The 27,908-nt window shown below is 38.9% G+C and overlaps 2 protein-coding genes across 6 annotated transcripts in view; one reads left to right on the plus strand and one right to left on the minus strand.

The window, feature by feature from the left end:
* Nox1 (NADPH oxidase 1) overlaps positions 1–592 on the plus strand; it is a 31,196-nt gene extending 30,604 nt beyond the window's left edge. For both annotated transcript variants that reach the window (XM_070040084.1, XM_070040085.1), the window contains one exon: positions 14–592. In XM_070040084.1, the coding sequence (XP_069896185.1) occupies positions 14–140 (127 nt within the window). In that variant the 3' untranslated portion in view covers positions 141–592. The remainder of the gene's footprint in view (positions 1–13) is intronic.
* Cstf2 (cleavage stimulation factor subunit 2) lies at positions 532–27,908 on the minus strand. Of its 4 annotated transcripts, none has more exons than XM_070040081.1 (16): positions 27,736–27,908; positions 26,350–26,428; positions 25,055–25,224; positions 21,905–22,041; positions 20,721–20,840; positions 20,476–20,613; positions 17,419–17,548; positions 14,615–14,677; positions 11,819–11,878; positions 11,528–11,614; positions 11,009–11,150; positions 10,027–10,202; positions 9,512–9,789; positions 5,073–5,213; positions 3,877–4,002; positions 532–899 (listed from the first exon to the last, which is right to left on the minus strand). In XM_070040081.1, the coding sequence occupies exons 1-15, from the start codon at positions 27,791–27,793 to the stop codon at positions 3,880–3,882; spliced, it is 1,902 nt and encodes a 633-aa protein (XP_069896182.1). In that variant the 5' UTR covers positions 27,794–27,908; the 3' UTR covers positions 532–899; positions 3,877–3,879. The 4 variants fall into 4 exon arrangements, with proteins under 4 accessions (XP_069896182.1, XP_069896181.1, XP_069896183.1 ...); XM_070040080.1 differs by lacking the exon at positions 532–899 and adding an exon at positions 1,232–3,047; XM_070040082.1 differs by lacking the exons at positions 532–899; positions 11,528–11,614 and adding an exon at positions 1,232–3,047.

Consider the following 27,908-nt stretch of genomic DNA (forward strand, 5'->3'; position numbering starts at 1 on the left):
TTCATTCCTACAGGTCTGCAGTGGGGGTTTTCTTATGTGGTCCTCAGACTTTGGCAAAGAGCCTGCGCAAATGCTGCCACCAATTCTCCAGTGTGGATCCTAGGAAAGTTCAATTCTACTTCAACAAAGAAAACTTCTGAACTATGAAAATAAGCATATTTGGCATTTTTGTCTCTCTTGTCGCTTGAACTTACAGAGTCTGGTCAGGTTTGGGCAACCACCTTCACATAATACTGTGCCTCCCAAACCTAGAATCTGTTCCCTCCACCCATTGCATCCAATGTGGTTATACTGGAGCTTCAATAAAAGAATTTCAGCTACAATAACTACAAAGCCCAGCTCCTTTCTTGGGAAAATAACTGCAAATGCTACTGAAAAGCCATGACTGCAACAAAGCTTGATAGCAGAGCTTTGGTGGTTGACACAACCCCAGGCTTTGTCCATTCCAACTGTTACCATCTGGACTTGAGTTTTGGTTCATAATGTCCCCTCCCTCCTGCCCTCATAGAAGACTTGTAAATAGGATGACTTTTTGAATAAATAAAATTTATTGAATCAATGACAAAACATAACCATAAATAATAAACAATGAATATAAAATTACCAAGAACCCCATCCCCATATAACACCAACTAGGTACATTAATAAACACAGTCTCATCCAGTGTGAACAGCTTTGCCAATTTTTGCTCCTCAGAAAACAAAGGATTTTCTTTCTCTGCTATTGAGTCACTTTTTCTAACTTTCCAATTGAGAAAGATAATCTTAAAAGCATACTCATTACAATATAATTCAAAGTCAGCTATACTATCATCTTAATTCTGTTGGAAATAAAACAGGAAAACTTGTTCTCCACCATGGGATGACTGAATTTAGTTGACAGAAGCTCTTTATCACCACCTGTGGTTAAAATTAATACAGAATTTGTAATTTTGCTGTAGACCTTTGAATCCTATCTATTCACTAAGAAATCATGTGTTTAATGACATGCAAAATGACATTTTCCCATAAAATGACTTCTCCCATCTACCAATAACCACACTGGCTCTAAGATGCCAGTAGTCACAGTGAATCCGTAGGGGGGAAGAAGCCCCAGGCTCTCAAGGAGAAAATTGCACACTTCAACTGTGTTCTAAGACAACTGAACTCACTATAGATTTATAAATGCGTCGACTGAATCAGCATGAGAGCACCTATTTTCCACACATAAATGACCAAGAACAAATGATTGATTTGAATTATTTGAAGCCTGTATGACTTGAAGAATTAGTTATGACTTTTTTTTGGTCACTAGTATGAATAACATAAAGGCAGTTCATGAACTCGCAGTAAATGTTATCACATCAGTAAAAACTACTGATGACTGTTTCCATAGGGATAAAGTAGGATGCCACTGCTGCTGCCATTGTTCATCTGGGCTTCAGATATCTAAATTTAAAAAGGCTTTGGAAAAAAGTACAATGAAACCTTAATGATACAGTTCCTATTAGTCAATTAACTGTTCACCAGTAATTTCAATCTTTAGTATCCTTGATTTGAGATCTGAGTTACTTGAAAAACTGGAGTTCCTGACAGAAAATGCTTCACTCTTGGTCTCAAGTTCTAAATATTTTGATATTTTAAAATATGACAGTTTTAAAACCAACACATTCACAGAGGCAGAAAAGGTAATGAAACAATAAACCCTATGCATAATTAACATCCAAACTGAATGGGGGTTGAATAGGATACTCAGAAAGTTCCTCGGCTATTTGGAGTTCTCGTTAAGTTGTAGGAACAATTCAGCCCATTTTTGTGTTAAATGTTTATATACTGCAGTTGAAGAATCCTTCCCTTTTACTGTCTTTCCTGAAGTTGATTATCTTTGCATTCTTTCATCTGGAATGTAAGCAATATGCTATCACATTCTATTTGCCTATGCCAGGGCTTTAATTCACTTGACCATAATACTCAACCAGAGTAGGATTCTGAGACTACAAGCAGGCGCAAAAGAGGTTTTAAGTAGAACTTTACTAGTTATTAAGGCAACTCTTGAGGCTGGCCTGATGGAGAGAAACAATGTTCTTCCTTACTGCCATTATGAGAAGAGAGAATACAAGGCAAGGAGATCTGTAAGTTAGAGCTCATTAGCACTAGCTAATGTCCATACCTATTTGCAAGAAAGCAGGCAGACTTAATGAGCAATCTGACTGCTTGTGCTCTACATTTGGTCCCCTTTAAAAGAGCTAAGAATGTAAAAGTTTTAGTATTTCCGTTTCAAGTTCTCAGAATAAGTTTGAGTCCAGAGGAGTACTGCAAAGTTAGTGATTTCCTGGAAGATAGAATGAAATAAATTTCATTCATTTCTTTTAGTTTTTAATTCACTTTGAACACGTGAAAAACCATTGACTTTTCTTAACTACATTGAAGAGCTTTATAATAGACAAGTAAATGTCAACAGTCTTTTGTGTTGTTGATACACAATGAAACCAGTACCAACACAATCTTTGAACTCTCAAATGTTCAGACCTACTACAGATATGAGTGTATTTCAATAATTTGATTTTTCTAAACCAAACACACACTGCTGTGGTTTACTCTTTGCTTTGCTCGCCTTCGAACCATTTAATAGCTCTGAGCATATGCTACTTCTCCCAGAAGAAAATTCAACAAAAACTAAGTTCCAGAAAACACTGCTTCTGAGAAATTCTGAAATATCATCAAAATAAATGATTAATCTCCTACAGTAAAAACAGAATTATGGCAAGATAGTATAATGCTGCATTAAGGGTAGAAACCATATCTAAGTTCCACCCTTGGTGTTTTAGCATTGTAAAAGTAAAATGGTCATGTATATTAATTTGCAGTGTACTAAAATTGTGTTCAAAGTTTATTTAATGTAACAGAAAATATACAAAACTAAGACAAAAAAATTTGTTTTGTTCTGGGAGTCCTCCACCTGGCACCAACTTGGGTCATTCAGGGGTAAGGATGCAGAAGTAACATTTTTATCAACATTTCAATGAAGTTATGGAATTTCCAGATGTGTCACCAGGCATATTTGAAATTCTGTAAGAAAAAATTGGCAGAAAGCCATTAGAAATAGAGAACATCAGGTAAAAGCAAGAAAAATAAAGGTGGTAGTATCCAGCAATCTCCAAAATGTATAAAAAATGGATGGTGACACGAGACTACCTTAAACTTACTCTTAATAGTTTACCATCAAAATACTTTGAAAACAAAAACTAGAAACCAAGTTATTTGTATATTTTATTGCAATGCTTTGTATTTTTCCCATTTTGATGGACAATTTTTTTTTGGTTAGTCTTGGGGCTTGAACTCTGGGCTTGGGCACTGTCCCTGTGCTCTTCAGCTCAAGGCGAGCACTTTACCACTTGAGCCACAGCGCCACTTCTGGTTTTCTAATGGTTTATTGGAGATAAGAGTCTCACGGACTTTCCTGCCCGGGCTGGCTTTGAACTGCAATCCTCAGATCTCAGCCTCCTGAGTAGCTAGGATTACAGGCATGAGCCACTGGCGCCCGGCTTGATGGACATTTTGAGTAAAAGAATACAACTGATTCTGGAAGACACATATCAAACTATATTGAGAGGTTCTGTTAGGGAAATGAGATTGAAGAAGATCTTTAGTTTTCTACATTCTTATAGTTGATTTTGTTCAATTAATCATATATGACATTGGTCATTAATAAAGATTACATGCAATTGAACTGAACAAATGTCGTATATATAGTCTTACCTTATCCCAAGAAGCTAACTAGAAAAAGAAGAATCTAATGAAGAGGACTAATGCACTAGAGAGAACACGCTTGTTGGTTGAGGTTGAAAGCTTATTATCCAAAATATACAAGGCACTAGTCCTGTTCAGATTTTCTCACCTTTCAAGGTGCTCCAGTGGATTTCTGGATTTGTTCTTTTAAGATTAGAATACTCTGCCTTTGTTCAGGAGGCAGCATGGCAATTTGGTCTGCAGTAAGCTGAAGAACCTGCATGATTAAAGCAGCCTGTGCAGAGGCAAAGAAGGCAGTGAGTTTCAATGATGGCAGCTCAACAACAAAAAACCCACCGGCAACTTTTGTCCCCAAAGCTCCTGTAGTGAGACATGAAGCAAAATGGCAATGGTAAGGCTATTCCATATACACAAAGTAAACCGAAGGCCAAAAAGAAAAGAAACCAGTGAGAAAAAGCATGATGAAAAGAACAAGTATAAATTAAAATACCTAAGATTAAATGATTCAAAACAGACACCTTTGTGAACGGATAAATTCTTGGATTAAGGTGGTATCTGTGAGCCCTGGGAAATATTCAGTTTTTAATCCCATTTTGAAGTCTCTTATTTTCCCCACAAGTTTTATTAGCTTTTTTAAATCAGACATGAACTCTCCATAATGCCCAAATAAAATAAAATATTAGAAAGAAATACTTGTGGGGAATCTGCTGCTGTTTTTAGGGACAAGGTGGAAAGGGGAGGGAGACATGGGCTATGAATTTTCAGATCAATCTAGCCTGCACACACACACACACACACACACACACACACACAACACACACACACACACACACACACACACACACACACACACACACACACACACACACACACAATCCCCTGTTGGTAGATGAGTGTGAAATGTTAAATAAACTTCTATTAATATTCACTTAACTTTAGGACCAGGTTCACAAATTTTTAGGCAATAAGATCATAAAAGAGGGGCTGGGAAGGTGGCTCAGTGGTAGAGCGCGCCTTGCATGCCAGAGGTCCTGGGTTCGACTCCTCAGCACCACATAAGCAAAAAGAAAAAAGCCGGAAGTGGAGCTGTGGCTCAAATGGTAGAACGCTAGCCTTGAGCTGAAGAGCTGAGGGACAGCGCCCAGGCTCAGAGTTCAGGCCCCATGACCGGACCCACAAAAAAAAAAAAAAAAAAAAAAAGATCATAAAAGAGTTCTGAGTTAGAATAAACATCACCTCCAAAGGGACTGTGAAGACCCATGATCGCCACATGGGTAACTGTGAAAAGAGGAGTCAAAAAGACTAGATTTGTGTGTATGGAGGCTGTCACATTGTGTGCCTTACCTTCTCATGATCCTGTGGTGTAACTTGGCTCTGTCCAGGACTAAAACCACCAGGTTGGCTTCCACCCTGCATAGCTGCTCCTTGCATAGCTGCTCCTTGCATGGCTGCTCCTTGCATAGCCGCTGCCTGCATGACTGGGACCTATGTGAACAAAGAAGGAAGAAAAATTTCAGAGCTCCTGATATTTAGAAAACTCACAGTAATAACAATGTGAAAAATTGCAACCTACGTAAGTGTATGAATAAAAAAAGGAAATGCCTCTAAAGGTCAGCTTCTACTGTTAGCAATGGCAGGAGGAGGTAGGGTTTGGCATGAAATCAACTAGCAAGTCAAACATACTTGCCTGCAACAGTTCCAACATCATCATCATCAAATCACAAAACAAAATTGGATAGTATTAAATTAAGCAAAATTCAGCCAAATAAGCACAGGGAAAACTGAGAGCACTCTGGAAACTAGTGCTCAGTGGAAACACATGAAAATCAATAAATTCTAGAGATAATATATGCTGGTCCACCAGGAAAACTATATTCATGGGTTTACTGCATACCTCTAGTTCAATGAGACATAGATAGTTTGTCCCAATGGGCTCTAACCCACAAGATAACCAAATCAGAGACAGATAGGAGTTGGGAAGACCTCTGGGGCAAAGACTGCTATTAGCCCAATATATGCTTTTTATAGTTTTCCATAAAGAACATAAAACAGATGCTTTGAAGCTTTCTGTTTAATACAAATCAAGAAATATGACTGACCTAAGCAAGAGAGCAAATTGTAGTTACATCATAGTTACTGACATTGAAGATCTTCAGTGAGTTCAACTCATTTGAAGATTACCAGAACTCAAGGAAAAGTCCTTTGAGCTCCTAGCATAACTGATAGATGGGTGCTATACCAGTTATGTTCACACTCAGGTATTAACCCAGAGCTTCAGTACTCTTACTAAATACAAATTATCAACAAACTTGTTACCTGCTTCTCCAGCAAATAAGAAGCAGCAAAGCATAAAAGAAATACAGATAAACACCTGTTAGGAGTGCATATCACAGCAGCAATGTGAAGAGCAAGACAGCCTGATAGTGAAGGAGACCAGAAACCACATAGGAAATAATTATGCTTTATATTACTGCATACACAATAACATCTACTTAATGATCACTTTGAGTAATAAATGACTTGCATTTTTATATTCTATTTAAGAGGAAAATTAAATAAACCTTATAAGTAATTTTTTTCATTAAAATAGTTTATTGAAAACACTGGTAGAATAGTTCTCTCATCTAAGCTTACACAGATTATCTTTTCCTAGACATTGGACACAGGAAACGCTAGTTCTGTATAGATTGCTACAACACTGTCATGATTTTGGTTTTTTTAATCAGTACTAATCCAGGTACCAGTTTGAACCCTAATGATCAGTTACCAATCTGAAACACCTTTGGGCATAATTTTTTAAGTTAAGTACCATAATGTGAAATAACTATCCAATAATGGCCACTTTGAGTTTCCACAAGTTCTTGTTCTAGACAGATGAGTACTAGTGACCATACATCTTGGTTTGCCTAAGGAAGTCCTAATTATGCTTTTGCCTCAGAGAAAATTAATAACAGTACTCTTACTCTCAGTGTACCCTTTGGGTGAAAAATTATAAAATCACCCTGGACACAATAAGTCTTGTACCCTCAAGTTTCCACCTGGAGGGACAGGAGTTAAACTTTCAAAACTGAATTTAAGACAATCAAGCATATATTAAGTTAAAAAACAAAGCAGAGGGGCTGGGAAGTTGGCTCAGTGGTAGAGCGCTTGCCTTGCATGCCTGAGGCCCTGGGTTCGATTCCTCAGCACCACATAAGCAAAAAGAAAAAAGCCGGAAGTGGCGCTGTGGCTCAAGTGGTAGAGCACTGGCCTTGAGCTGAAGAGCTGAGGGACAGTGCTCAGGCCCAGAGTTCAGGCCCCACAACCGGACCAAAAAAAAAAAAAAAAAAAACAAAGCAGATATAAAGCTACTTAAAAGATAATTTAAAAATTAAGTGAAAAAATAAACAATGCTCTTTATGACTAAAAGAATGTTTGAATGTATGAAATCAGAACAATGAATTTACCTGTTAAAATTGTTTTAATAAGTGGAAGGAGAATGAGAGGAGGGATGAAAATAATTGGACAAGTTGTATACATGTGTCTAAATGTCACAATTCCCTTTGTATACCTAATATATGCTAATAAAAAAGCACTGAATAGTAAGAAGGAAAAATAAGAGTACATATTCATATTGTCTGAAACTGCATAAAGATATACCAAAAGCTATTATCTATAGGAGAGGGAAAAAGTAATTTTTTTTTTCTGGAGTAATGGGGAGTCCTGGGATTTGGACTTAGTACCTTGCAGTTGCTAGGCAGGCACTCTACCATATTAGCTATACCTTAACCTCTTTCACTTTGGTTTTTGAACTAGGTCTTGTATTTTTGCCCTGGCTAGCCTGGAACACAACCTTATTATTTTTTTATTTTTTGGGGTCCAATCGTGGGCCTGAACACTGGGTCTGGGTGCTGTCCCTCAGCTCTTCAGCTCAAGGCTAGCGCTCTATCACTTGAGCCACAGCGCCACTTCCAGCTTTTTTGCTTATGTGGTGCTGAGGAATCGAACCCAGGGCCTCAGGCATGCAAGGCAAGCGCTCTACCACTGAGCCATCTTCCCAGCCCGGAACACAACCTTATTTGAAGTTCAATATCTGCATCTTGAACAGCTGGGTTTAAGTTATCATGACTAGCCAGGAAGTTAAGTTCTTAACGTATTACTTTTATAAACAAATATTTATGTGTATACATATACATGTATACATACATACACATACATATTTAAGTGTACACATACATACACACATATATATTTAAGTGAACAAATTAATTTTTAAGTTAAAGTATGAAGATAAAATTTTTATTTTTCCCACATTGGGTTTAACTGGCTTCATACTCGGTTTAACTGGCTACACTAGACAGGTTCAGTAGGTCAGCGGTAGTGTGCTCACTTCACATGTGCAAAAAGCCTTTGGTTTGATTTCCCAGCTAAAACATAAACAAACAAACCCTAGTATTACAGAATAATGAATTTGAGCACTAGCAATGAAAAAGAAGCCAAGATAGTACTTAACAATGGTCTTCCAATTACTATTTTCTGTTTTTCTCTACAGAATTATCAAATTATATAAGCATACTATACAGTTATTTGTTCTGTCTCCTCAGCTGATGTACAAGCTCCATGGAGGCAAGAACTTCACTGTTCACAATACAATATTCCCAGTACCTAGATCTTTGTTTGGTATATAGTAGGAGCTCAATAAATTGTTGCTGAAAAATGTGTAAACCTATTTCTATTATGACCATAGAGGGTACAATAAAACTCAAGACCCACAAATACATTTTTGAAGCAAAATTTGAAAAACAATAGAGAATACACAAACACACATACACTTCTATATACTTCACTATATACTTCTATATAGGAAAAAATCTACATTTTAATTTAAAATTAAAGAGGAATGTACATACACACGAAGTTACAGAAGCAACACAGGGGTAGAGCAGAAAAAAGTATGCTCTATTTTTTATTCTGCCTTTTTTTTTAAGTTATATGGGTCAAGACCATTTGAATTCTGGCTGATGTTTCTGTAATTTTTCCCAGTCCCTCTCCTTTTCCTCTGTCCTCCCCATAAGAAGACACATCAACATATGAAGAGGGAAGAAAAAAAATACAGAGGAAGGAGAAAGGAAGAGGAGATAGAGGAAAATGAAGGTGTCAGCACATAAAACATAGGGTAGATACACATATACTACTACTTCTCCACAACCAAATGAGGATGAGGAAGAGAAGAGAACCACAGAGCACCATATACATACAACTGGAGAGTACCAATAAAGAAAGGAAAGAAGAGGCATACTTCAATCAACGGGTGAGGTAATCATCAGCACATTTTCACACTTTATTCTTCATTTAGGATTATATGATGACAATAATTAAGAGGTTTCTGCCAACCTAAGATTATGTAAATAATCTTAGTATATCATAAGTGTCAGAGCTATACACCAGAATCACTTGGGGAGTTCTTTAACATCACCGATACCAAGATCCCACTGATAGAGATGTTGACAGGCCTAGGCTGAGAGCTGGTGGGCAAGTACACTTAGGAGTCTAATACATAATGCTAGTTTGCACCCCTAATGAATTCTCAATTTTCAGGGACTATCATCTTAATGAAATAGCTACTGAAGGTAAAGACTTTCCTTCATATTATAATCCTAATTGCCAGAAAATCACTCCCCCAAAGGAATAAAGAACCTAGTGTTTCCTTTCTAACAATCCGAGAAATTCAAGTCAGAAAGGTACTAATAATCAAGCTCAATGATCAATTCCAAAATAAATCAAGATTTCACATGGATACATACCGGTCTAGCACCCTGGGGAACAACTGCCCCCATGTTAATTGGACTAGGACCCTGCATTCCACTAGGCATAGGTCCTCTAGGGCCAGGAACTGGGCCCCTGGTATCCATGCCTCTGACTTCCATGACACGGGCTTCCATGGCACGGGCTTCCATGGCACGGGCTTCCATGGCACGAGCTTCCATGGCACGGGCTTCTAATCCTCTGGCATCCATTCCTCTTGCTTCCATAGCTCGGGCCTCCAACCCTCGTGCATCTATTCCTCGGGGATCTCTTCCTCCTATAAAGCCGTAAGAAAAACCACCATGTGGCTACTCATCTAATTGTACAAATTAATAATTTAAGACATACAGAAATAATACTTTCCCGTATATGAGACTTGTCTCCTCCTAAGATTTGCAGATAAACCTTAACGATGATAACTCTAATGTCCTTCTGTTATTTATCCAAGATTAGAAATGAGGATAGCTGAGTTCTTAATCCCATGACTACCACTTATGATGTGCTTTCCCCTTACCTCTGCCATCTAAAGGTGGACCCCTCTGATCAAGCATGGGTCCTCTTGGCTCTGCCATTAGAGGTCTAGGTTCAGGTAATGGACCTCCCCTCATGTCATGTGGGGGTGGTCCACGGCCTTCATGGCCAGGAACATGGTGCATGGGTGGACCCTGATGAGGTGGTCCCAGGTAACCTCTGGAGATAGAGAACAGTTATATTTTAAAACAAATAATTGCAAACCACCTATCCAAATATCAGTAACTGACATACCAAAAGAACTGATATAAATGTCAATAAATGTTAAGATAATAACACCAAACACATCAGAGTAAAGCTGCAGAATATAAACCCACATATTGTATAACTTATTTGGGTGAACTAATGAAGAGGAATTAATGGACAGTTATTACATGTAGAGGGGATGCAGTATAATGCTTAAAACACACAGGTTCTGGACTCAGATTATGTGGGATCAAATCTAGAATCTCATCTAAGGCACACTTAATTTACTTCTTGGCGCCTTAGTTTCTTCATCTGTAAAATGGGACCAATTAATATCCATCTTCTAAAATTATTTGGATTCCTTTTTTGTGGGGCTGGAGATTGATCACAAGCCCTTTAGGTATATAAGGCAAGTGATTTAACACTGTGCTACACACTAAGTAGATTTAATGAAATCAACTACATAAAGTTCTTAAAGTAGGATCAGAGGTATGGTCACCCATACCTACGTCTACTACTATGAGTGCTATTATTAATATTACGACTATCACAACATTTTCTTGTTCAGGTATATATGCTAGAATTTGCAAGTTCTGAGAACATAGTATGCCATTGAAATTATATCAATAACTAGTCATCTTAGTCTTCAACAATAGCCAAAAATACTTATTTAATTTTTGAATTAGGCAAACAGGGACAACTAATAAAGCAAGACTTTGTTCCTATAGCAAGGAAAAATGCTGACTTCTCAAATTCTTTTTTTCTAGATCAGCACTTACCGAGGCTCTACCTCGCCAGTTACAGAAAGTAAAGTGCCTCCACGTGGGTCATTTGGAGCATCTCCTAACAGACCTCGAGGAGTTGGGACGTTGGCAGGCAAGGATCCCCGCTGCATAGCTGCTCTAGGGTCTTGCATCGGCACTGACAGGGAAACAAATGGGGAGTTACTGCTGTGAAAGACATGTAAGGAAACAAGAAATGACTCTATATTCCACTGACAACATAATTCAGACACCTTAGAGTGGGTGAAACCTCACCACAGCAGAATCCTCTTGCAGCTCAAGAACAGAAGCAGGGTGTAGGCAGAATCTTTGCCATGTCAGAGGTATGGATGGAATTATATAGAGTAAACTGGGGAGCAACCTGCCAAGGACTAGCACTGAGGCCTAAAGAAACTTATACTCCTGATACTTCTTTCTAATTAATCTTAGATTAAGGACTAGAGTCACAAAAGAGAGATAGAGTCTTGGCATATGTGAACATTGCCATGGCTCTGAAAAAACCTGCTGTCTCCTTACAGACTGCTATTCCATCCAAGCCTCCTGACACCAGTAGGGAGGGAGTACAGCCTCGGACAGATGCCCATATCATCCATGTTCTCTGCCCTGTGTGAAGAGGTCAATCTTAGGCTTGTGGCCTCAACAGGAAAAAAAAACCCAAAAAAACAAAAAACAAAACAAAAAAAGAAACCCCCCAGAATCACTGCCCTTTTGGGTTCTGAATGTGAGGATGACTGCCAAGCAGCTCTTTTCCTCGTAACATCCCCCCCTGACCACAAGCAAAAGGAAACCCGCAGATACAATAGGTACCTGGAACTCGCTCAATTGATGCAGGCCCGGCGGGTCCCACGGGCGAGTGCTGTAGGGTTCCTAGGTAAGCAGTAAGTTTAAAAGGACAAAGAGTAGATGCATAAAATAGCTTGTGCGCGCGCAAACATATGCAAACACACACTTAAAACACATATACATACATGAGGAAACTGGAGACATGTAAGTTCAAAAGCCCCAGGCTACAAAAGTTTCCTAAGCTATGTTTTTGGTATCTGAAACAGCTTTAACAAGATAGCTTCTTAAAGTAAACCTCATATGGCCATCAAGTTTATCTGGGCAAGAATAACTAGCAATTTTCTGTTTGCTCCTCAGCTACTAGTATGTTCCCCATAAAATGTCCCTATTCCACTGTGAAAAAAAGAAACAAAATATAAAAGGATGGTTTTGAATCACTAGGGAAGCAAAGAAAAATAAGTACTTCCAGAAGGTAAATAAGAAAGAAACTGCACTGATCTATTCTGGAGGCCATAAATATGTGTGTGTGTGTGTGTGTGTGTGTGTGTGTGTGTGTGCGTGCGCGTGTGTGTGTGTGCGTGCGTGCGTGTGTGTGTGTGCGTGCGTGCGTGCGTGTGTGTGTGTGTGTATTGGTTTTCAGTCTTAGAACTCAGGGCCTGGGAATTCTCCCTGAGCTTGAGCCTACCACTTGAGCCCCAACCCCACTTCTGGCTTTTTGGTAGTTAATTGGAGATAAGAGTCTCATGAACTTTCCTGCCCTGGATGGCTTCCAACTACAATCCTCAAATCTAGCTTCCTAAGTAGCTAAAATTATAGGCATGAGCCACAAGTTCCCCACTGTATTTTTATCATTTTTTCTTTTTATCATTATTGATTGATTGATTGCTAGTATTAGGACTTGAAGAAGTCAGGGCCTCATGCTCTTGCTTGGCTTTCCTGATTGTGGCTACTTACAGCCATGCTTCTAGCCTGGCATTTTGCTGGTTAATTGAGAGTTTCATGGGCTTTTCTGCATGGGCTGGCTTTGAACTGCAATCCTCTAGATTACAGTCTTTACACAGCTAGAATTACAGCTGTGAGAAACTGGTGTCCATCTTGCCATTATTTTAAAGTACAAAATTTCTGCTATGAAGAAAAGTATCAAATGACAAAAGCAGTGGGAAAACAAGAAGTTATCTTTTCAAACATGCAGTCTCTCTTTATCATTGTATGTGTGTCAAAGAAGCAAAGATTCTAGGAAAAGTAAGACAATCCGGGAACAAATGAAAAGATTCTTGTTTCCTCTGTTGTTTACTGAAGGAAATTATAAAAGACAGCTCATATTTTCATTAAGATATTCTTTAATATCTTCAAATGTTATTTCTTTGTTAATTTTTTAAACCAGAAAAACGAAGATAACTGCAAAAAGAAGGGAGATAGATTCCTTGTGAAACTCTATGTTAAACAGCGAAAGCTTGGCTCACTGCTGGCCTGGGGGAAGGTAGAAGTTACCTGAAGCCCTAATTCTTTCTGATTACTACAATAATACTTGGGGAAATACACATCATCTATTGATGGTGGTGGAGTCGGAGGAAAGAGGCACATAATAATGCCAAAGAAGAGTGCTTAAGAAAAAAGATGAAGTATTTGGTCAGGAGTTTTTGTTGTACTGTACTGTTAAGACAAAAAAATCCTTAATTCTATCACTTCAACTCCTAATTCCAATGTGTAAATAACTGGCCTATATCTTAGGGTTTTTTTTTTTTTTGTGTGGTGCTGAAGACTAAATTCAGGGTCATACACTTTGCTTTTTAAATGGTTTTCATTTATAAAACATACACTAAGAAAAAAAACACACTTAAGCTTCTCTATGCCTGTTCAGAGTAATCATTTCCTATCACAGGGACCCAATTAATAAGTATAGAAAACACTTAGGAACATCTTTGGGTGTTAAGAGAGGCAGTGTAGACGGACAGATTTTTTTCCATCTTAGCCCTCCCTCTTACTAGTTGGAAGAAAACATCAAATAGAGGCCACAGCAGACATTGGCATTTACTTACCTTGTCCCCTCAGGTAACTTATATTTCTGAGCTTCCATGAGTTTTCCTGTAAAACTGAAGTTCTGCCACCTAACCCACAACGTTGTTCATGAGAACTGAAGTGCTTGAGTATACATAGCATATAACACTCAGTTCTCTTTCCTAACCTTTCTTCCTAAATTACATTTCAACCAAACCACTATATTTTCTTTTCATTCAAACTTTAGTAACATGGTAAAACTGTGGAATTTTTGGAGTGGCTGCTGTCATACATAATATTGCAGCCATGGTATAATAGAAATTTCCCAGGGAGGGTTTAGTCTAGATTATGATCCCTTCCCAGATTGTTATGGGACTTAAATCTAGAATTTACATACCCATTCACATGCTATGTCCTCACTATTAATGTTTTTTACTAATCCAATAGATATTCATTCCAAGAGAGAGAATGTGTCAGTGGAATGATTAGGACTGTCAGGAAAGAAAGGATGCATTTGGTTATCAATTCTTGCAGAGGCTCTGAATCATGATGTACAAAAGTCTAGACCAGTACTGTTCAATGGAAATTTCTGTGGCAAATAGAAAAATGTTATACATCTCCCATCTCCAATGTGATATCCATAAGCCACATATAGCTACTGAGCACCTGGAATGCAGTTATTGTGATTAACAAATTGTTTGGACTTAATTTTATAAATTTAATATTTAAATGGTCACTGGTGGTTAGTGGTTGACATAACCCAACAGTGCAAACAAGAACATTTCCAAGTCTAGTTCATATCAATTAGTCATTAATACTTACCTTGTCCCCGATCCATGGGCACCGGTCCACTTCCTGGCATTCCAACCTGGCTCTGCATTACACCTGAAGATAAAGAGCAGGAAAAATAAAATAAAAATTAGGACAGTGGAAAAAATAAGAACAGTAGCTGGATGTACAGATTTACTTATTCTGCCCCTACAAGGAGAAACCTCCAAAGGAAGATGGCAACTACACTCAACAATGCAGTTAGTAGAAAGATGGGCTTTGTTCATATACTCCATGTTCCATGACAGAAAAGTGAGTTCAGTCAAAATGCTTCATCTCATGGATTACCAAAACTGTAGTAGAAAGCTGATCTGTAAGACAGGTAACAGTGCCACTTACCATGGACCTCCTCTCATGGGAGGGAGTACTGTTTCCAGAGTATTCTGTAAATGTGGAGGTATACTATTTCAGTGTGACAATGATTTGTGGGGATAAGCAGAAAAAGCCAGAAGTGGCATTGTGGCTCAAGTGGCAGGTAAAGCACTAGTCTTGAGCTAAAGAGCTGAGGGACCATGCCCAGGCCCAGAGTTCAGGCCCCATGACCGACCAAAAAAAAAATGGTGAGGGTACAGCTGATATTGAGAAAGTACCAGGGATATGAGGTGTCCTGCAAGCTATGAAACAGTCCCACAAAATCGAGATACCTTGTGTCTTAAAAACTTTCAAATGAACATTCATAAAAATGAAAATCTATTTGTAGCCATCTGAACAAAGAATCTGTTTATTTGTAAGCAAAGGTTCTTTAAACTATAAGTACACATACATAATGTGTATGTTGATTTGTCTAGAAATGCTATTAATTATTAAACTGTAGACAATTCAACCTGTTTTAAGAATTTTAAGATGAGTTTTCACTATTTAAGAAAATCACATCATCAAATTAATACTACTTGTCATATGATTTGCCACAACAGATATAACTGTATCTATCTACATTCTGTTTTTACATTGATGGTACAGATGCAAATAACTGACAACTATCATTTGTTTTCTAGTATTATTGTACCTGGATAATTGCATATCAACTTAAAAAAACTTACATCCTTCTATTTCTCATTTATAATTAAGGCATTATACGTATTTTTTTCTGAAATTGTGTTGTCTAGATTATATCATCTGTGCAGTTCATTTCAGGAGAGCTAAGTCATTGCAAAATATCTATTATGAAAGGGGGATATTTTTATCTAACAAGGTTGAGAATCATGGTCTACTACTCTAACGACGATGACTGCTATGTAAAGAACAACCTTGTACAAGACCTTGTCTGGTCCCTTTCACATAACAATAATTCTCTTTTCCTCAAAGGACCTTGCTGTGAGTGGGGATAAAAGGCAAGCCCATTGATTTGTAGTTCATTAATACTTTCCTAAAACAGCAAGTATGTATCACACACTCCCTATTTCATTCAACATGCCAAGCAACAAAGATTAACAAAATGAAGACCTGGGTTCTAGCTCTGACACTGCTACTAAATAATTGTGATTTTAAACCAGTGATTTGATAAAAATTAATATGTTCTTGACCTTCCTTATTTTTGAAATGAATGAGTTGGTCTAAAATAATAGTTCTCAGAATGTGGTATCAATCTAGCTGGGGAAATTTGAGTAGAACTGGGAAATTTGTTAGAACTGTGAATTCTCAGGTTCTGTACCCTAGACTTACAAATTAGAGAAAGGAATAGCAATTTGTATTTTATAAGCTCTTTCAGTGATTCTGTATTACATTAACATTTGAAAACCACTAGTCTAAATGATTTCAATGCTTTTTGTTGTTGTTGTTCAGCCATAACACTGTTCTCTTCATTCAATCTAGATCAATCACCAATACTTAGGATCTAAGGAAAGCATTATGAGCATAATTATTCATACACCATCACCTAAAAGCACTGATGATTCAAAATGTATATTAATTGTTTATGTTGGGCTATTTTCTTGAAAGGCTTAAACTTCACATTTCTATCAGCAATGTAAGAATGTCATCTCATCTCTCTGAAACTTGGTAGTGGGTTTATGTGAAATCTCATTATGTAATTTGTAATCCCTCAATTGTAAGTGAGTTTTTGTTAAGCCATCTAGCTTGTTCTTCTATGAAGTTCTTACATATTGTCTTTGCCATCCCCTTTTTTCTGAACAGTTCTGGAGATTGAATTCTCAGAGTCTTGTGCTTGCAGAACAAGTGGATGTGAAATGCATTGTATAGTCCAAAGATATAAGGTTCCCTTTATATTTTAAATGGAAATTACTGATTCTATTGTTTAATTCCTCAATATGCACACCTAGTTTTTGTGCACCAGCACAATGCTCAAGGTATGGTCTAAAGAAGATGTTGATCTATAACCTATGAATTAATAGTTCATGACAAGGCAAGTACAGAAATGAGGAACCAACATTAGAAGCTTTTACAGTAGTTTGACATTACTTGAACATGTATGATCAGTACACTTGTCTCATAAAACAAATGATCTCGTTGGGCTTGGTGGGGCCTTCTAAATGTAAAGTGAGCACTTGGGAAGTTCAGGCAGAGAACTCAAGGCCAAACAAAATTACATAATGAGACCCTGTCTCAAACAAAACCAACAACCAAACCATCTATGGCCTCCACGTAGGATATGTGTATATATATATATACATATATATATATATATATGTATATATATATATATATATATATATATATTCTTAGCTGTCTATTAGTTTCATAGTAAAAATCTATTATCATATAATTTGGCTGCACTGCAGCTGCTGCCAAGACAAAACATTAGTGAAGTAACAAATAATAAAAATCTAAATGAACTCTACCTGCAGGAGCTAAGGAAACTGGGCCAGGTCCTGTTACAGTAGGTGGTATTTGCACTGGTGTTGGGACTCCACCCTGCATAGAAGCTTGCATCAGAGGAGGTGCGCCATTGACATTGACGTGCATTCCACCCTGATGGAAGAAACCAAAAGAATGTTTACAAGTTTCTGCAAAAAGTCAGTAATTGAATCAATGACCTTAAAGTGCTCTTCAAATGAGCAGTTCCAAAAAGTCTATGAAACTCCCCTCACACCTTCAATCTTTTTGTTGTTAATCCTGAGGCTTAAATTCTGGGCCTGGATGCTGTCACTGTGCTTTTGTGCTCAAGAACCACTTGAACCACAGCTCTACTGCCAGCTTTCTGTGGTTAAGAGGTAAGAGACTCAAGAAATTTCCTGTCCAAGCTGGCTGTGAACCATAGTCCTCAGATCTCAGCCTCCTAAATATCGAGGATTGCATACATAGGCCCAGCTCAAGTGCCCTTTTTATTTATTTTTTTGCCAGTCCTGGGGCTTGAACTCAGGGTCTGGGCACTGTCCTTGAGCTTCTTTTCCTCAAGGCTAGCACTCTACCACTTGAGCACAGTGCCACTTCCAGTCTTTTCTGTTTATGTGGTACTGGAGGAATCAAACCCAGGGCATCATGCATGCTAGGCAAGCACTCTACCACTAGGCCACATTCCCAGCCCAGCAACTTTTTATATAACATGTCTTACACAACACGAATTTACCATACACTAGAACAACACAGAAGCAACTTGCAATGTTGAGTGTGTTTATGTAAACAGTTGAATGGAACATGACCTAAATAAAGAGACAAATCAGTCTTATCTGTGTGGCAAGGCAGTACATAGCACTCATTCTACTTCATGATTAGGGTCCAGCAATAAAAGAATAAAAAGTACCTTGAATAAAAGAAGACTTAATGGTATTTTCACAATAAAAAATTTTAAAAAAGGTATTAAGAGCTACAAAACCAGGGCTGGGAAGGTGGCTCAGTGGTAGAGCGCTTGCCTTGCATGCATGAGGTCCTGGATTCGATTCCTCAGCACCACAAAGCAAAAAGAAAAAAGCCGGAAGTGGCGCTGTGGCTCCAGTGGTAGAGCGCTTGCCTTGAGCTGAAGAGCTGAGGGACAGCGCCCAGGCCCAGAGTTCAGGCCCCACGACTGGACGCCCCCCCCCCCAAAAAAAAGAGCTACAAAACCAGAAAACCTAATTTGAATAAATTGTGATGAATGAAAAAAAAAGGCTGGGACTTTGCTGGTAACATACAATTTTATTGTTCTGGGTTTGAACTCAAAGCTTTCAGTTTGCCGAAGCACTCTACTACTTGAGCCACACCCCCATACCTGGGTGGTCTCCATTTTTAAGATGAAAACATTTTCATTTGGTCAAGCTTTTTTATAGGGAGGTAATTAAGAGCAAACAGACTATGAGCCCAGTGAGGAAAAAGTTCAGATCCTAGATATACCACTTATAATTCTATTTTAAGGTTTGCAAAGCCAAAACTAATTACTCTGGATATTTACACAAAATGTTTGTTAATCTCTACCCAATACCTTCTGAGGACCCATCCCATGTTGTTATCCTCTGTCAATCTGTGAGGTGAAAGATGGTTGCTTATTATAGTTTGTATTAACATCCTACTTTGAAGATGGATGCATTTATCTATATTTATTTTTCTATTTGTGAATTGTTTGTGTCCACTGTACACTTTACTACTAGATAACTACTAATTTTGTTACTAAAGTCAAGGCCACCCCAGGTGAAAAAAGGCTACTGAGATCCCCACCTCAACAAACAGAAGCTAGGTATAGTGACCTATGTTTTTATCCTACTTATGTTTTTATGGGAAGCATAAATAGGAGGATCATGGTCCAGGCCAGTTCAGGCAAAAAAGGTAACACATTAGCATAAAAAGACTACAGTGTAGCTCAAGGAATAGAACACTTGTCTGGCAAGTACAAGGTCCTGTGAAAGGTACCAAATCCCAGTACTGCAAAGAAAACATATAATTACATGCTGAATATATTTTTGTAATTCAGTCAACATATCTTGGGCATTTGCTTAATTTCACTTTCTGTATATTCTTCTTTCACAGGACTGAGATCATGGTCACGTGCTTGCTAAGCAAGTATTTTAACACTTGAGCTTTCAGCTGAATGTATTTTTTATTTATCTGTGTTGATACTATATCTCCTGGCTCATCTTAACAGAAACACTTTTTTAAAGTCTTTCATGCTGATATATGAGGTTTATTTAACTGTCAAAGTATTCCATTGGATACATCCACTATATTTTCTGTCTTCCAATGATGTACATTTCCGGTGAATTTCAATTTTCATTAGTAAGTATAATATAGCACTCTTTTATTTTTTGGTGATCATGGGGCTTGAACTCTGGGCCCGGGCACTGTCCCTGAGCTTCTCAGCTCAAGGTGAATGTTCTACCACTTGAGCCACAGTGCCACTTCCAGCACTAAATATTTTCGACCATGACTTTATTAAGTAATTTGTCTTTGTCCATTATAGATCACTGGTTCTTACTTCCCTTTTTTAATGCAGAAAATTTTCTGGTTTAAATGTGTTTTTTTTTAATGGCTTCAGGGTTTGTGTCTTGCTTTGAAAGTGAGGTTTTCTTTCCTTTTTGGTTCTTATCTGGGACTTGAACACAGGGCCTGGTCACTAAGCTCTTTTGTTCAAGGCTGGTCTCTATCACTTGAGCCACAGCCCACTTCTGGATTTTTACAGTTAACTTGAGGTAAGAACCTAGAGGACTTTCCTGGATGAGCTGTCTTTGAACCATCTTCTGATTTCAGCCTCTTGAATAGCTAGGAGGCATGAGCCACCAACACCTGGCAAAAGCTTTTATCACTGCAAGGAATGAAGATAATGTGAGTGCCTACCCCTCCCACTACTGCAATGAGGGTTAAATGAGATAATGTATGTGGAAATAGACTGACAACCACAGCTCAAGAAATTCATACAATAGTAAATTAACATATACAAGAGGGCATCTGGAAAGAATCTCTTTAAGAGACATTAAGGGATAAATCCCTACCAAAGATGGGGCCTGTGGGGCCTGAGGATTTTGCTGGTTCATTGGCATGTTGGCTCCTGAGCCAGGCCCCGCACCATGGAGTTGCTGTGGGTTGCCTGTAATCAGTGTTGGGATATTTGTCTGGCGATGAAGAATTTTCTAAAAAGTGAAAAGACAAACCTGTGAGCTGTCTGTTTAACAAAGCAATCAGTAGTTTCTATCCCATTTAAGGTCTACCATATCATTTCCATAAAAGAAGAACTTACCAGGGCAATCTCTGGATCCACAATTCTCATCACTACCTGTGCTTGCAGCAAAGCATAAGCCAACTGTGGGTTTTGAAGCAACATGTTCCGTGCTTCCTGGGGACTATTCTGGACACAGAGCTGAGAAGACAAGTGGATTCATAATCAGGTTCAATACTTAGTAGTACCTGATAGTGATTTACAGCCATTCCCACACAAAAAATGTTACATTCAAGAAGTGCTGAGGGGCTGGGAAGGTGGCTCAGTGGTAGGGCGCTTGCCTTGCATGCATGAGGCCCTAGGTTCGATTCCTCAGCACCACATAAGCAAAAAGAAAAAAAGCCGGAAGTGGCGCGGTGGCTTAAGTGGTAGAGCACTAGCTTTGAGCTGAAGAGCTGAGGGACGGTGCCCAGGCCCAGAGTTCAGGCCCCAAGACTGGAAACCCCCCCAAAAAAAAGTGCTCTGAGGAGTTGAGTGTGGTGATGCATATCTGTAATCCTAGCTATGGGAGGATGCATTATGAGAGGACTATGATATGAGACCATTCTGAGGAAAAAATTAGCAAGACTCTATGTCAAAAACAAGATGGGCACTGTGGTGCATATCTATAACCGCAGCTACTTGGGAGGCAGAGGTAGGTAGATTGTGGTCTGAGACTGGCCTAGAAAAAAGTAAGACTCTACCTGAAAAAGAAACTAAGAGCAAAAGGACCTTGGGGACATGGCTCAAATGGCAGAGTGCTTACCTAACAAGCATGAGGCCCTGAGTTCAATCCCCAGTCCTGCCCAAACAAAAAGTAAACAAAAAATGAGCAGAAACCCCAGGCTGTTTGAATTATCACTGTTTTTTTTGTGGCACATAAACTCTTGGCCATGGCAGACCAAAGAAAGAAATATTTAAAATACCCTAATACTGCTGCTTAGGGAAAAAAAATCCCCCATATTTTAACACGTCTATCTGATATCTATGATGCCTACAGAAAACTAGCTAGAATGCTTGGGCAGGAGTGCTTGTGTACAAAAACAGAAAACTATGTGCACAAAAGGTAAAATATGTGTATTTATAGAACACCAAATATGCAGTAAATGGTATGTACAGACACAACTTCTATTAGAGTTCAAAGAACTACTTGCATTAACACATGAATTAACTCCTTGAAAATATGACATGAATTATTTTATTTATAACCTAATGCGTCCTCCCACCTTCATTTGTTTCATCAGCTCAAACATCTGCTCTGGTGGAAGACTGGCAACTGCTTTACTAATAGACTCGGGAGCATCCTCAGGATTGATGGTCTCTCCATATGGTGACTCAATGACAGGGGCACCAGTGCCAAGGCCTGATCAGGAAAAAAGTACAAGAAATCAGCAAGGCAAAATAAAAAGCTAAATCATTTTAAGTATTTAATATCTAAGGTGACTATAAACACCCATTAAAAACTTTAAATATGCTGGAGCTGAGTGAGATATAAGTGATCTGAAAATCTCGTTTCTGTGAAGGAAAAGCTTGTCACATAGATGGACAATGAAAACTTCTTTTGACAAGTTATTTCAGAAGAAAAAGATATAAATAGACAAAGTATTAATTGCAAGAGGAAATTCATGAATCTATTGCCTCAGAAAAGTAATTATTAAAAACATTCCTTAAGGGGAGGGGCACAGAAATGGAGGGCCAAAGGGGGAACAAAAGTAGCAGTTGAAAAATGAACAATACAGGAAGGAGCCATTTTTTTTTTTTGCTAGTCCTGGGGCTTGAACTGTGGGCCTGGACGTTCTCCCTGAGCTCCTTTTGCTCAAGGTTAGTGCTCTACCCTTTGAGCCAATTCTATGCTTCTATCAGAAAAGAATGACACCGCCCCATTTGTTAGGAAATAGAAAAAATCATTTTAAGTGAAGTAAGCCAGACCCAAAGAAATATAGGTCCCATGGTTTCCCTCATTTGCAAAAATTGGTATACATCTAGGATCATTTTACCAGATGAGCAGAAAAGCTCAAAAGCTATGTACATATGACCATATAACATGATGTTAAGTGAAATGAACACCAAGATATGGACACAAGAGGTCTTTCTTTGTTGTTGTTTTAATGTACTATGTGATTTTTTTGTTTCCTTTGTATGTTCTTCCCTCTATGGTATATCCCCTGTTGTGACTGTACTTGATTTTGGTACCCTGCATCTTGTATATACATTTTGTCTAATTTGGGGAGAGGAAGGAGTATAACAAAATGCTGAAATAAGGACACAGGATGACCCATTGCAACAATGATACCCACAAGACAATATATTGGAAATGAACTTTACAACTTTGGTGGGGAGAGGGAGGAGTGTGAGGGAGGTGGGGGAGGGAAGGCATAGTAGGAGAGCAACACGGGAAGGAGTAACAATGCTTGACAAAAAATGTACTCATTGCCTTACTCATGTAACTGTAACTCCTTTTTATAGAATCTTTACAATAAAATTTTTAAAAAAGGAAATTGAACGATATAACTTGTGTGGCGAGGATGGGAGGGAAAAACTGGGAGAATGGGTGATGTCCAAAAGGAAATGTATTCTTTTTTTTCTTTGTCTGTTGTAGGCTTAAACTCTGGGCTTGGGCACTGTCCCTCAGCTCTTCAGCTCAAGGCGAGTGCTCTACTGCTTGAGCCACAGCGCCACTTCCGGTTTTCCAGTGGTTTACTGGAGATAGAGTCTCATGGACTTTTCTGCCAGGGCTGGCTTTGAACCGTGATCCTCAGATCTCAGCCTCCTGAGTGGCAAGTATTACAGGCATGAGCCACCGGCACCTGGCAGGAAATGTACTCTTTACCTGTGTACATTACCTTTATAATAAGCAATAAAAACAAAAAAACAAAAAAACCTCTTACGTAGCTAGTTGCTATTGGCTCACTTCTGTAATCCTAGCTACTCATCTAGGCTAAGATCTAAGAATTGCAGTTCAAAGCCAGCCCAGAAAGGAAAGTCCATGAGAATCTGATCTCCAATAAAACAAATAAAAAACATGGAAATGCAGCTGTGACTCAAGTGGTAGAGTGCTAGTCTTGAGTAAAAACTCAGGGATATCACCCAGGCCCTGAGTTCAAGCCCTAGGATAAGCACAAAACAAAAACAAAGAAATCACCCTTAGCTAGTCTGGTGTTGGTGGCTCACACCTGTAACCCTAGCCACCCAGGATGCTGAGATCTGAGAATTGAGGTTCAAAGCCAGCCTAGGCAGGAAAGTGTGTGAGACTCTTATCTCTCATTAACCAACTAAAATCTCAAGCACTGGAGCTATTGCTTAAATGGTAGAGCGCTAGACTTGAGTAGAAAGGCGCAGAGACAGCATCCAAGTCCTAGGACCAAAACAAAAATAAAACCCCATTCTTACTAGTTATAGATCTGACATACTCACAGAAGTGACTCATGACAGCTAGTACTACTAATGGCTTGGTGGATTTCAATTCATATTCAACTATAAAACAACTCATTAGTAACATATAAATTTCTAATGTTAGTTTCGCTTTTCAAAGATAAATACTACTAATGGCTTGGTGGATTTCAATTCATATTCAACTATAAAACAACTCATTAGTAACATATAAATTTCTAATGTTAGTTTCGCTTTTCAAAGATAAATACTTCCCTAACTCAGGCAAGTAAGAAGTGGTATGGTTAACCACTTGAGCCGTGTGTGTGTGTGTGTGTGTGTGTGTGTGTGTGTGTGTGTGTGTGTGTGTGTGTGTGTGTGTGTGTGTGTGTGTGTGTGTGTGTGTGTGTGTGTGTGTGTGTGTGTGTGTGTGTGTGTGTGTGTGTGTGTGTGTGTGTGTGTGTGTGTGTGTGTGTGTGTGTTTGCGCCAGCCTCAAGATTACAGGCCTGAGCACTTAACCACTTGAGCCTAGTGTGTGTGTGTGTGTGTGTGTGTGTGTGTGTGTGTGTGTGTGTGTGTGTTTGCGCCAGCCTCAAGATTACAGGCCTGAGCACTTGAGCCTATTTGTGTGTGTGTGTGCCAGCCTCAAGATTACAGGCCTGAGCACTTGAGCCTGTGTGTGTGTGTGTGTGTGTGTGCGCGCGCGCGTGCGTGTGTGTGTGTGTGTGTGTGTTTGCGCCAGCCTCAAGATTACAGGCCTGAGCACTTGAGCCTATTTGTGTGTGTGTGTGCCAGCCTCAAGATTATAGGCCTCAAGATTACAGGCCTGAGCACTTGAGCCTGTGTGTGTGTGTGTGTGTGTGTGTGTGTGTATCAGCCTCAAGATTACAGGCCTGAGCCACTGGCACCAGTCCATTTGAGCCTATTTTAAAACACAGCTTGAACAGAAAAATGTCAGTTATATCTTTACTGACTTGTAATACAATAAAAATTGGTTTATACTCACTCTTCAGTTCTTCTTTGTTCTTCTCACTAGCAGCATTGTCCACTCGAAGTGCTCTCCCACTAAATTCACGTCCATTCAGGTTCCGCATGGCACTAAGTGCTGTCTCTTGATCTTGGTATTCACAAAAGCCATAGCCTTTTGGTTTTCCAGTCTCTCTATCATACACCAATCTGGAGAGCAAAATCCAGTATCAGGCAGAAATGCTAAACACATGCTGGGCTCTGTGTAACACTGCATGTTTTAATATGTTCCACTGTAAGTTAACAAACCTTTTTTTTTATTGTGAAAATACTGTACAGAGGGGTTATAATTACATGGGCAAGATAATGAGTACATTTCTTATCAAGCATTGTAGCCTCCTCCTTTGTTTACCCTTCCCATCTCTTCCCATCCTCCCCCTGCCTCCCCCACCCAATCCTCCCGGCTCCTCCTCCCCCCCCACCAAAGTTGTAAAGTTTGTTTTCGACATAACGATTTGTACATCTCATTGTTGCAATAGGTCCACCTGTATCCCTATTTAAACGATTTGTTTTTTCCCTTCCCCTCCACAAATTATATCGACATCAAATACAGTGAAAGCAGGGGTTATACTGTGGGTCAAGGACATACAAAGCAACAAAGAAATAATCTTATAAATGTGTTAGAAACAATCGCATGAAAGAAAAAAAAACATTTGAATACATATCCTAGGGTTCATTTCCCTAACATCACCTTATCTGACCTTTTCTGCTTGACTCAGACATATACTAGATATTGCAAATAAAGGAAAACATGGGACCTATGTTTCTTTGGGCCTGGCTTACTTCACTTAATATAATTTTTTCCAAGCCTTTCCATTTCCTAACAAATGGGGCAATGTCATTTTTCCAGTTGGAGGCATAGAATTCCATTGTGTATATATACCACATTTTCTTGATCCATTCATCTACTGAGGGGCATCTAGGTTGGTTCCATATCTTAGCTATAGTAAATAGTGCTGCAATAAACATAGTTGTGCTGGTAGCTTTAGTGTGGTCTTGTTTGTAAACATTTGGGTAAATGCCCAAAAGTGGGATTGCTGAGTCATAGGGGAGAGTTAACAAATCTTTTAACTCTCACTGACTCATTGTAGTATTTTAAAACATTCTTAATTGAAAAATATCAGGTAAGAATGGATGTGATTTTTATGAGGTGTGAATTATCGTAAAACTTCTAACAAATGTGTGTACATTATCAGAAAAATAAAATTTGCCATTACTAAGGGCCCAATTTGTGATTTTAAGAATCTCCCTTCATGAAGTAGAAGATAATCTCACCTGAAACTAACAACAGGTCCAACCTCAGAAAAGATGTCCTTCAATTGTTCCTCTGTAGCTTCATAAGGAATGTTTCCCACTAAGGAATAGATAACATATTAAAGCTCTGTTTGTAATGTAGATCTCTAGTGAGAAAGTATACACTACTTACTTATATTAACAAACAAATATATAACTGGCTCAAAATCGTGTTTTCTAAAACCCCCTTCCATTATGTTTCGCTAGACCTCTTAAATGAAAATGAGCCAGCATCTAAATATAAAAGATGCAAATACTCCGAAACAATTGTTAAATGAATCAAATAGTAGATTTAGTTAGGTATTTGACATATATTAGATTTTTGTCAAAAATATCAATTTTTTTACATTTTCTTCTTATTATATCCTTAAGTAGTTGTATAAAGAAGTTCCCATTCTACAAACAGTATATTCAGTACAAGATGTCTGACAACATTGTCACCCATCACTCTTAACCCATCCCTTCTCTCTTTTTTTCTTTTTTTTAAAGGGGATGTTTATAAGGTATTCTTGACTTTTATTATGACTCTGTCAAAAAGTATTTTAGAATCACACCTTTAAAAAATAACTTATTCCAACAGTAAAAACTATTCAGAATCTTCTTTAAATCTCTTAAACTTTTTTTTTTTTTGTCGGTGGGGCTTGAACTCTGGGCCTGGGTACTGTCCCTCAGCTCTTCAGCTCAAGGCTAGTGCTCTACCACTTGAACCACAGCACCACTTCCGTTTTTCTGGTGGTTTATTGGAGATTAGTCTCAAGGACTACTGCCCAGGCTGGCTTTGAGCAGTCATCCTCATATCTCAGCCTCCTGAGTAGTTAGGATTACAGGCGTGCGCCACCAGCGCCCGACTTCAATCTCTTAATCTTTTTCTCCTTCAGTCATTTACAATCCATCTCAGGATGTCCGGTGCCTACTACCACCATAAATGATCAAAAACATAAAAAAGCCAAGAATATATGTCGTTACGAAGGAAGTGTACCCAGGGATCTAAAAAAATTTATCTGCATTCGATTGGGGGCAGGGAGAGACTGAATAATCATTACTGCGGCCAACCGGCTTTCAAAAAAAAAAAAACCTAAACAACAACAAAACCCCTGACGATATAGATGGACTAACTCCCGCGATGAGACTGTGGAAAATCTGCAAGATTTCTGAGGAAAAGGGTCATCTCTTATCTCTCGGCCCACGAATCTACGGGGTCTGCCGCCCACAGGACAGGCAGGGATGGCGGCGGCACGCTCGACCCGTCATGGCTTTCGTGGCGAGACCAGGGCGTGAGGAAGGAGGTGAAAGGGGGCGTTCCTCGCCGCTCCCAGTCACTTTCTGTTCCTCGTGGAAGGGACAGAAATTCCACCCCATTTCTCTCACCAAAAACAGAACGAAGAGAACGATCCACCGCGGGGTCCCTCACAGTCAAACCCGCCATCGCTCCCCTCAGGCGACTTCCGGTGCGCCTAAGCACACTTCGCTATGGCATGCGCACCCCGATCAGACCACGCTATAAGCCGGAAACTCGTGGGCAAAGTGCACGCAGGACCCCT

Source organism: Dipodomys merriami, unplaced genomic scaffold (assembly GCF_024711535.1).
Source record: "Dipodomys merriami isolate MVZ:Mamm:240054 unplaced genomic scaffold, mDipMer1.0.p SCAF_3, whole genome shotgun sequence".
Lineage (NCBI taxonomy): Eukaryota > Metazoa > Chordata > Mammalia > Rodentia > Heteromyidae > Dipodomys > Dipodomys merriami.